The sequence below is a fragment of the Ursus americanus genome, chromosome 18 (assembly GCF_024610735.1).
Source record: "Ursus americanus isolate L20-20 chromosome 18, mUrsAme1.1.p, whole genome shotgun sequence".
In the NCBI taxonomy this organism is placed as follows: Eukaryota; Metazoa; Chordata; class Mammalia; order Carnivora; family Ursidae; genus Ursus; species Ursus americanus.
In genome coordinates, this window is record NC_142144.1 from 21,850,130 (window position 1) to 21,861,970 (window position 11,841).

General features: G+C 40.0%; 1 protein-coding gene across 2 annotated transcripts in view; it reads left to right on the forward strand.

The window, feature by feature from the left end:
* Nucleotides 1–11,635, forward strand: part of LPAR1 (lysophosphatidic acid receptor 1) — a 125,197-nt gene extending 113,562 nt beyond the window's left edge. For both annotated transcript variants that reach the window (XM_087869485.1, XM_045814785.2), the window contains one exon: nucleotides 11,201–11,635. In XM_087869485.1, coding sequence (XP_087725611.1) covers nucleotides 11,201–11,502 — 302 coding nt within the window. In that variant the 3' untranslated portion in view covers nucleotides 11,503–11,635. The remainder of the gene's footprint in view (nucleotides 1–11,200) is intronic.
* The last annotated feature ends 206 nt before the right edge of the window (nucleotides 11,636–11,841 follow it).

Genomic DNA, 11,841 nt, shown 5'->3' on the forward strand with positions numbered 1-11,841 from the left:
AGTAATTCAGCTCCTGACAGTTACCAAGAATCAATTGGTTTTTGCTCCTAAAGCTGTTCAGGCCAGGTTATTATAATAATAGAATAACTAAACATCATAGTATTGGATAAAAATGAGTCCAACAAGATGTTTCTGGGAAAACTAAGGTGGATATTTTGTTAATATTTAATGAAAGCAAGTTGCAAAAAGAAATTGCTTTAGATTTGCTGATGACAAAACTAAGTTTGGAGAAAACCATAAAAAATCTGCAAGATTTTTGCATTCAAACTGCTTTACAAGAATTTTAAAGTTTTGACTCCACTTCGAAGGAGCCAATTTGGAAGTAATAAGTGAGGCTTTATTGGTGTGGCTTTGTGTGGAAGATGGTGCAGAGCTCCAATTAGCAGGCCCGTATTCCCATATAGAGCCTTGGCTCTCTATGAAAGGATTGGCAAATGAGAAAACAAATTGGTATTTTAAGTTCAAATAAAACATGCAAGTATCATGTTTATAATTTCATGTTCTAAACATTTTTAAAATTTGATAGCTTCAGTTGAGGCTTATTATAGGGCATCTGTATTTGTATTTGCACATGCTTTTTTGGTTGCTGTTGTTAAAGCATAATTGATAGCATATTATACATATTTCTCTTTTTTTTTTTTTTTAACTTGACAGTGTATCTTGGAGATCATTTGGTATCAGTCAGGATAGAATATCTTAACTTTAAAAAGTTGAAAAGGATTCTACTCTATGAATACAATGTAATTTATTTTACCTTCTTTACCTGTGGTTACCTAGACTATTTCTTATTTTTAAAAATAAACAATGCCGAGAAACAAGTGTTGGCGAGGATGTGGAGAAAAAGGAACCCCTGTGCACTGTTAGTGGAAATGCAAACTGGCGAAGCCACTACGGAAAACAGTATGGAGGTTACTCAAAAAATTAAAAATACAATCACCACATAATCCAGTAATTCCACTACTGGGTATTTACCCAAAGAATATGAAAACACTAACTTGAAAAGATATATGCACCCTTATGCTTATTGCAACAGCATTTACAATAGCCAAATTTTGGAAGCAGCCCAAATGACCATCGGTTGATGAATGGATGAAGAAGAAGTGGTATGTCTATACACAATGGAATATTACTCAGCCATAGAAGAGAATAAAATTTTGCCATTTGTAACAACATGGGTGGAGCTAGAAGCTATAATGCCAAGTGAAATCAGTCAGAGAAAGACAAATACCATATGATTTCTCCCATAGGTGGAGTTAAGAAACAAACGAACAAAGAAAAACAAAGACAAATCAAGAAATAGTCTTAACTACAGAGCAGAAACTGTTGGTCACCAGAGGGGGGGTGGGCGGGGGGTGGGTGAAATGGGGATGGGGAGTAAGAGTATCCTTACCGTGATGAGCACTGAGTAATGTTTAGAATTGTTGAATCACTATATTGTACACCTGAAACTAATATAGCACTCTATGTTAACTATACTGGAATTAAAATTTAAAAGGCTGCAAAGAATTCCTTGCACGTACGCAATTGTATTGTGTGTAAGTATATCTATACGACAAATTCCCAGAAGTGATATTGTTGCAGTTTCTTTTGAAGGCTTTAGAACCGATACTTTTTTTTTTTTTTTTTTTTTTAAGAACCAATAGACTTTTGTCCAGGATTTATGTCTTGGAATTTGCCTTGTGATATTTAATCTTGTTTAGTTTTGAGCAACCACTATTTTGCTCAGAACTTGTAGTTAAAATAATTGAAATTCATGTAGAAAAATATGTTTATGATTTTAAATCTGGAACTCTTTAGCCTAAATCCCCACTTTCCAATTGAATGATTGCTTTTATAACTTTTTTTTTTAACTTAAAAGTTTTTGATAATGAGAGCTCTCTTAGGCACACAGCTATCCTATTCTAGCAGAACAGACTGTCTCCCTCCTATTTTGCCAAGAATCTGTGCTTTATAAATATCAATCCAGAACATTTAGCAACTGTAGGAGGATAGCCAGTATCGAAAAGAACAATTGTATTTACCATTTCTGCTGTTATTCTTTTCATCTCTTTTGGCTATTAAAAAATGTATATATGCATATACATATATGTATATTTATACACATAATTTTAAAATATTTTTAGGTTGCAAGAATATTTCACAAAATTTTCTGAATTTGCTTTTAGGTTAAATCCCCCCCCCCATTTTGTTAGTAAGGATATGAATTATAAATGAAATTTTCGTTACATTTCTTTGTCCTTGAAGTTTGTCTCTTGAGTAATACATGTCTTGCTGATCCATGCCAGTAGTTCATGAACTGTAAAGAATAAAATCCATAGGATTCTGTCATCAGCTACATTCTGTGAATATTTTCAATCAGATTTTAGTACTCATTTTGCAGACTTGCATCATTTTGGGAGAATCTTAATTCATAGAGGAAAAATTAAATATGTTGCAAAACCAATTATAAATTCCTTGTTTATGTTGCAAAACTGATTATAAATTCCTTGTTTATGTTGAACTTTTGCTAGGGAAAGATTCTGGGGGGTGGATTTTATTTATCTTTTTAAAGGAATAAATATTATGCAAATTACCTTGGTAACAGCTGGACCACAGTCATGCAATATGTTTAGTATCACTTTCTGAGTTGATGTTGGTCTGGAGTTGACAACATGGATTTTCAGTGAGATTTAAGACTTATCATTTTCAAAAATAAGGGGTGAAGTTTGCTTTTTAAAAAATTTGCAATCACTAGGCTTAGAAGGCAAAACAGATTTCACTATTCTGAGAATGGTGAATTATTTTCTATGTGAAGACTGTGTTAAGTGGCATCCTTTTTGTTTGGGTCTCAGAGTTTATGTGAAAGAAAATAAATCTCATTGGTTTTTTTTTTTAAAGACACTAAAATGCAATGACTGTTCTGTATGTGGGTATGAATATGTGTGTGTGTGTATTTCCATGCACACACATATACACATGTTATGTATGCATTCCTCTGGTGTGTGTATGTACATACAGATAAATTGTATTTATTTTTGTAAGTTTGAAATCTGTCATGCAAATGCTTTGGTAGGTATTTGGAGGAGTACTGTTTTGTGGTTATAGTGGGTGGTAGTGCTCTGGTGAGCCAGTCTTATCCTTAGCTAGTTCACCCCAAGACAGAGCTGGGTAGAAGTCAGAAAACATGTGTAGGGAGGAAGGGGAGAGATGGTGATCCATTTTAACATAGTTTCATATGCACTGGTTTTGTTGAAAGTAAATTCAAGCATATCCTGTTTTGTCTGCTTATAGAGACCTTAGGGGTCCTATACTACTCTGGGAGAATATTAGCTACAGCTGGAAGTGGGGTGTGGCTGTGGCTGTGTAAGGACCTATAACTCATTGCATCTTTAGTTGACTAGCTGTCTCTTGATTTCTTAGAATTTGAAGCTAACAAGATGGCCATGCTCTTTCTGTATTATTTGAGCATTACTGCAACCTCATATTCACTGTTCCTAGATAAGAACTTTCATACAGCATTTTGCCTACCCGTTAGATGGCATCACTGGATATTTTAGGGATAGGACAAAGCTGGCTCTGATGGCAGTTGACTTCCCAGGGGGTCCCCTATTCAGGAAAGTCACCTGCATGGTGAACGCACATTCCAGGAAGCGTGCTGTCCCTGCCATGGATTTGCATGTCCTGCAGTGTCTTACAGTGAAAGGGAAGTCCTCCAGGAAACACGAAACAGCTTCAAATAAATTATAGTTAATATCCTCACTGATTCAAGGGGATATTGTATTGACCAAATTAGGGTACATCACTACATAAAAACACCAATCAGATAACAAAATAATGTTCCTCAAGATAAAAGATCTACTTCCCTTCCCTTCCCCATCACTAATAAACAGTCATTCCATGTTAATTTCACATGCAATCAGAAAAAAGGCCCACATTGAGAATTAAAAAGAAACGACGCTTTAAAAGTGCAGGATCATATACTAATGTATCTCTAGAATGCAGGTTTTAAAATTTCCTATTTATATTTTTCCAAATTTTCCATAAGGGAAAAAAGATGTAATAATTTAAGGAATTAGTTTCATACCATTATTTTGACATCAATCACTGAAAGGAAAGCAGCTGTTACACTATGCTAGGAAGAAAAATTAATGAGAATTATCCTTATCCTCTCATAAATTATGAGTCTTCCTTGAGGTAAGCAAACTATTATAAATTATCAAGACATGAGTGTGTGAAAGCAACACACCAGTACAAGCATGACACTTGGAAAAGTGTGGTGAATATTCACATTTAATATTATGCATGGATACTGATGATGATGGTAAGTGGTTAGAAGTGTACTTTATATTCTAAAAACATGGTAAGACATTGTATGTCAAGGGGTAGAATATATTCTCTCTCCCCGCTCCCCGATTGCTAGAGCATGGGTATGAGACCTAATCACAGCCTGTCAGATGCCTCTGCATGGAACTGTGAGTTCTGAGGGATTAACACAAAGGTGTGTCAGGTCCATTAGTGATTTTTCGAGGTAGCTACTGCAGAATCCGGGGTCTGAAGGGGCAGCAGCAGCCTATATTACTGACCCAACATGTTTCTCCAGAACTCCGGAGATTCCATAGATAATCTGATATCCATCAGGATTGTTAACAACAGACTTGTTTACATTACAGTAACCAATGAGGATATGGTGAGACTTTTGCCTCTAGGGTCCACCTCATGCCCTGTGGAATGCGTTGTAGCACCTTTTCGAAGACCTTGCATTCTGCTGGCATCAATGTTTCTTTTCCAAACCTTATTCAGTGACTTTATTACTAATTAATTTTCCTTGTTTTGGATCTGTCTGTTGGGCAGTTACATGTGTGACAGATACATTAAATGTCCACTGTGTGCCTGCTACTGTTCTAGAGCTGGAGATCCAGACACGACAGAGACTGCATTTACTTCCTTCACAAAGCTGACCTTCTCAGATAGAGGAAGGAAGGTAGAAAGAAGGAAGATAGAAAATGTATCAAGAGAATGTTGGGTATAGATAAGCACTAGGAAGATGACAAAACATGAGCGAGTGTAGTGGGGAGGGTGTGCCCCATTAGTTAGGATAACCAGGGAGAGCTTTTGAGGAAGTGATATTTAATAGTAAATGAGTAGATGGGAAGGTCTCCAGAAGGAGTGTTCCAAGGTGAAGGAATCATAAATGCAAAGGTCCTGAGACAAATGAATTTGGTGCATGTGATTAGAATCTAGTGAATGAGGGATGAGTGGAACGAGATGAGGTAGAAGAGACTGGCGGGGGCCAGTCCTATGGGGCATTACAGATCACAGTAAGGATTTCAAGAAGAAAGCCTTTGTAGGATTTTAAGGAGGCAAGTGGTGTAATATGAATTGATCCATGCTTATGAAAGAGCACTCTGGCCATTCTTTGGGGAAGAAGCATGGAGGAAGAGGAATTGGTTAGGAGTCTGTTGGAACAGGCAGATGAAAGGTATTGCTTACTTGGCTAGGGCTGTAGCCATGGAGAACTGGTTTCTCCCGGCTGTTGTCAAGCTCAGATGTTCTATAAGAGGCGATGCTGGCCTGCAAGCCACTTCAGCATGTGCTTTCCAATGTCCAGTTTCAGGATGAGATTTACAGTCTGTTGTAGGATATGGAGCAGGTGTGTGCATGATACTCTGTGTTCAACGTCGAGGAGAGCATCAAATACCGAAGCGAGGTGGGGGTGGCGTTCTCCTGTGTATTGGAAATACAGCATTGCGTTGCTAAAGACAGCTATTAGCTAAAGCTTTTATCCAGGAATATTCAAAAGAAAACATAATGACGATTCTGTTCTGCTTTGAAATCTATATGTTGTTGTTGTTTAAGATTTTTTTAATGTAATCTAAATACCCAGTGTGGGGCTCAAACTCACAACCCAGAGATCAAGAGTTGCACGTTCCACACTCTGAGCCAGCCAGGCGCCCCGAGGGTCTGTATGGTGCTAAGTCCTTCCTTAAAGGATAAACACGCTCTCAGGAGTGAAGGAAACATTAGAGTACATCACACGATGAATGAAATCGTGCAACTTTAAATGTATGAAGCATTTACTATGACCATGAGGAAGTAGAAGCACTTTAACTTCTCAGTGTTCTAGGAAATGGATCTTATAAATAATCTAGGTTACTCTTGTAGAAAAAACTTTAATTTCAGAGAGTCATTTATATCTCCATTGCAATGACCCCTTGACTGCTAGACCCAGGAATAAGCTGTTTAACCTGTGGTCTATCATCTAACATAGCCTTTTTTAAGATAGTTTAGAAGGATTTCTTAGCCAGTTGTTTATGTGTACCTTAATAGAGAAATCATAACATAGCTACAGAAATTGGACTGAATTCTGGGATACACAATTTAGTGGCACTGGAAGGAGTGTATGTATTTGAACACTTATATTCCCCTTCAACCTCTAACACAAGCTCCTGAGATTAGACTGTTTCTTAGATCCTTTGAGAAAACGAGAAGAGCGAGGCCAAAGAAGAGATCGGCTGGAACACAGCACAGGTGTGGAACTGAGATAACCTTGACTTGTTTCAGATCTGCGGGATGTCTGGGTTGTGTTTTTTTGGTAAAAACACAAATTTGCCAGCCAGACTGGAAATGTTGTCTGGTTTTTCTTCATCAGAAACCTTGAGCTCTCTCCCTTCCGGTCTTCTCTGTCAAAGACTTTCTCTCTTTCACTTTGGTTCTGATGTTCCGTATGCAAGCAGAGTTCAACTAGTTAGGGAAAAGGCACTCTAGAAAAAAGACTCTAGTTGTGAGACCAGATGGTAAGCATTATTGAGCTGGTGAGGTCGTGTAGCTTTGAGGGAAGGTGTGGTAATACGATCTGGTTCTGCAGCTGTGACCCGTTGTTCCGAAACAGCCTCCTTCCTCCTGCTTTTTCCGTCCGCATGCCAGCACCTCTCCTTCCGTCTTTGTGGGCACGGGGCCCTCACAGATTGATCTGACAGAGGTGTAGGAAGGGAATGAAGCTTGCTCTGAGAAGAGCAACTTCAGCTATTTTATCCTAACCCACAGATACTTTTTGACTATCCCTCTCCCCGTGTTACTTGTACCATCGGCAGAAAGTGCAGAATGTATCCCTTTCCCAGGACTCAGCCTGCCGTTGCACCTGCCACGTCCTGAAGGCGTCTGCATCTGAAGTCCGGCAGGTGCCTCAGACCACAGATCGGTGACCTCGAGGTCAGCCTCTCTGTTCTCCTCATCTCCCCTCAGAAAACCCCCATCAACCCTCTTTCCTGTGTTTCCTCCTTCGTGAAAGGTAGCAGTGTTTTTCCTTCACCCCAATGGAAAATCTAGGAGTCACACCCAGGCTCTTCTTCTCTTACCCATTTCGTGCAGTCCATCTCCTAAATACTTTACTGATCCTTTCATACTCACCCCCATTGCCACTGCCCCGATTTAGGCTTTCATTATTTCTCCTCTGGAGTTTGGAAACATCCAATGTTTTTGTCTTTATTTTTACCCAGATTATTTTCTTCTTCCACTCGATGGTAGTGTTCCATATTCCGTGAGACTCTGACTAGTGAGGCCAATGACATTAAAATCTCATGGAGGGAGTATAGGCGAAGATCATTCTGTCTTCTAAGCCCTGCGGGCTCTTGTAATATGTGGCTCGGCCTGAGAACTAGTGTGCCACACTGGAGAAATTTCAGATGTCTTCGCCAGATACACAAGGCCTTCGTGACCTTGGACATCTTATCTTCTGCCACTTCTGCTCCTGGTTTTATAATAAAAAACCATGAAGGACTTATGCTTCCTCTTACTTTCCTACTGTTGCATACGATTCCTTGGTTCATGCCTTGGTCTGTGGGGATATGTCTATGGAAAATGTTCTGGAAATATGCAAGCTATTTCCAGAACAGTGAGTGCTTCATCATTTTATATGCCATCCTGGTATAGGTGTTGAGCTGACCCGTGAGAACCTTCAGAATGACTTAGGGCTTCCATGCTTCTCTGCGTTTCCTCTCTTTGCCTTCTTATCCTCCTTGTACTCAACTGCAAGGTCTTGGACTCTCTTATGAACAGGGTGGTATCATCTTGGAGCTTTTTGAAATGCCAGGTCTTCTCCAGTCCAAAACGTGCTTCCACGTGGTGCCCTTGGAGGAAATCTGCTCTGGTGCTGTGCTGCACCAGCCTTCACTCATGCTGCCTGCAGTGCGTGTAGGTCGTCTGGTCAAGGGGATGCACAGAGAGCTTTGACATGTTGTTTCTTAATGTGATCCTCACCCCATCCTATGGAGTAGGCAGGGAGCTGTCACTTTTCCACTTTACTGATGCAGAAATAGAAGTCCTTTTTACTCGTCTTAGCCTGCTGTAGGTGTGCACTTGACTCTCTACAGATTAGGTGTTGATAGGGTCCGTAATGCACGTCTCAAGTCCTATCACCCAGTTGAATTATGGTTGGCTTCTTATTACCAAACGGGCCTAGATGTAGTTTGTTTTTGTTTTTAGAAGCTTGGGGGTAAATCCATAATTTGAGCAAACTTGATTTCACTCACTATTTTTTTTTTTTAAAGATGTTATTTTTAAGTAATCTCTACACCCAACATGGGGCTCAAACTCACAACCCCGAGATCAAGAGTCACATACTCTCCTGACTGAGCCAGGTGGGAGCCCCAGTCACTGTTGTTTGGAAGCCTCAGCACCTTGGGATTTTCCAGGCCCCGTGTTCCCCCTCTGTAGTCCGTATTCACTTTTGGTCATTTTGTCCTTGGCACCTCTGTGGAGGGGAAGGGAAGGGAGAAGAAGGCAAAACTGTATGGTTGGTTTTAGATGTTGATTTTTGAGGCCTGTACTGTGAGTCGCTCAAATTACTCACGGAGCGTTGAAGAACCGGAGTATTGGGACTGTGTGGTTGGGCCTGATCACTGTACTGAAAACAGTTCCTTTCAGTGAAGAAGGGAGAGGACTCTGAGTTCCTCAATGAAGCGTCCACATGTATTAGCTCCTGGGTCAGGCTGGTGTTTCCCACTTCCCGTCTCTGATCTAACAAGTTTCCTTGCCTTTTTTTTTTTTTTTTTTTTTTTTATCTAAAATAAGACCCATGGGTTAGTTTCCAAGACTCTGGCTTTTATTGAAAAGACCTTGCTCTTTTTGAATGTAAAAATTGGAAGAAGTTATAAACAACAAATAACTGTATCTGAATTCTGTCGCTTAAAGTCTGTGAGAATAGGACAGTCCCTTCTGCTGCCCGGGAGGAGAAAAAGATCATTTTATTTAAAATAAATCTGTTGAGATGCATGTTGCTGGTATCTAATCAAGTCCTGAATTTGAGTTCAATTAGAGCTTTGATAAAAGAAAGGGAAAGGAAACTTGCAAGAATGCTCTCCCATTCATGGAGGGCCTGCATGTTCTTAGTTTCCAAGTAAATGGAATAATGGGGCCATGCATTTTCCATCCAAGCATTTTCCACCCTGAGAATAATTCCCTTCCTGGCTTCTCAATGAATAATGCATTATTTCTGAAACCCAAGAGGCATTCCTTTGATTTCCCTTTATGTTTAGCTTTCTAAGTGATTTTCAAGCAAGGAAATTCAAGGACTTGGAATGAATGCTTTATTAACATTTTTACTTGAAGTTCAAATAGCTCCTTGGCTATTATCTCCTGATATTTGAAATATTTTTTTTTCCCTAAGGAAAGTCTAAGGTATTGTATTTATTAGAAAATGAAGCACCTTGGACAGTCTTCAAAGTGAACAGCAGTTTAAAACCAATACACATTTGTGTTTTCGAACAAAGAGCTTTATGGGGGTACTTTTCTCCTTTATTTTCATTTCCCTGCTGAATAGGCTCAAAAAAGAAAGCTCGCATTCAAAACCGGGCTGTTTGGAGACTAAATCTCCTATGTTTACATTTTCAAAGCTCACTCCTTGAGGCTGGTCCAAATCCACAACCCTGGTCCAAGCCTGGGTCCACCTAGGCCAGTGATTTCCCTCTGGAGGTTCAAATGCACTTCAGGGGTCATCCCTGTTCCCTGTCTGTTTGCTATGGAGCCTGATCACATGTATGGGCTGAGCTGTAATGGGTTGTGATGGTGCCCCCTGGTTCTGTTGACCCATGTCCTCTTGGCCGAGGATCCCCAGCAGATCCTGGGGTAACACGGTGGTAGATTCTGGTGCTGTTTCACAACTTCCCATTTCCCCTGGGAGCCAAAGGAGTGACTTGAGGATCAAAATCGGCTGAAATTAAGAATATAGTCTGTATTTCCATTCTTTTGATAGTTCTAGTAAAATCGTAACAATTCAGAGTAGTTGGGAAGAAAGACAGTTGATCTAAATTAGTTAACATCTAAAGCGTAAAATTTGGTTTAAAATATTTAGTTTTATTAAGTTCAGAAAGCAGGAATATCACCTAGTATTTTCTCAGTTCCTTCATCTGTATGATGGGATAATGGTTTCTCTCTCATATGATGTTGTACAGATTAAATGAGTTAGTATTTTTAAAGTGTACAGAACAGCACCTTTTAAGTGATTGTTGAATAAAAAATAAATATCCGTCTTATTGTTAGAAATTTCTATTTCCAAATAGGCCCATGATACTGAGCAGATAATAACAGTATTATTGTTGTTACTGCTAAAATATATACTTAACGATTATTTTCTTAACACTCCTTGACTCCTTACAACGAGCCTGCTGAGGCAAATATCATTTCTATTTTCCACATTAAAAAACTGAATAATTGCCTAAAATCACCCAGTTTTTTAAACAGCAAAGCAGGGATTTGAATCTATCCATCCTGAATTCAGAAATTGTGCCTTAAATTGAACATTGAAGGCCACTTGTCACAGGCTTGCCTTTTGCCCCCAAACAGTGTTCTACTAAAATCCCTACCGTCGGAGGTGTTGAGGTGTGTATCCCCAGTGCAGTCTTGCAGGTCTCAGTTGCTTAGCGACTTCAGTGTTTTGCTCAAAGTAATCATCACCGTTGTCTCATAAATACTCGATTTTAGTAGGGTCCGAATCAATGAGATTTTATTTAAGTAATTCAGCATTAAAACTTTCTTTCGGTTTTTTGTTTTTGGGTTTTTTTTTCCCCCCCAGAAAATGAGCATTTCGTTTCAGATGATGGTCTGGTGGCTTTGAATCTCGGTATTTTTATGTTGAACCAAAATCATCTCGCATTACAGTTGCTTTGCTTAGTAATTCTATTTTTTGTTCTTTTTATAAAATCTTCTCGGTGCCCGTCCTTTGTAGGTGCCTTTATCATCTGCTGGACTCCGGGACTGGTCTTGTTACTTCTCGATGTGTGCTGTCCACAGTGTGACGTCCTGGCCTACGAGAAATTTTTCCTTCTGCTCGCCGAGTTCAACTCCGCCATGAACCCCATCATCTACTCCTACCGCGACAAGGAGATGAGCGCCACCTTCCGGCAGATCCTTTGCTGCCAGCGCAGCGACGGCGCCAGCGGCCCCGCGGAAGGCTCTGACCGCTCGGCTTCCTCCCTCAACCACACCATCTTGGCCGGAGTTCACAGCAATGACCACTCTGTGGTTTAGAAGGGCGACCACGAGGAGAAGCCAGCCGTCACGGATTGAGAGAAGCACGGCCCCCCCTCCCCAGATGCCAGGGCAAGGTGGGGAGCGAGAGAGAGGGAAAAAAACTCAAGTACTTAAACACTAACCAATGGCAGTATTCGTCCCTAGACCCAACCAGACCTGAGATACGTGGAAAATTAGCTTACACGGCAGCCCTCGTCTGGAACCCTATTCCTTTTCAAAGTAGAAAGTGGAGATCTTGCAATGGAATTCATAAACAGACTCCGGAGCGTCCGTTTAGACTACACTAACTAGACTTGCAGCGATTTTGTGTGGTTTGGTGCAAGTCAGAATAAATTC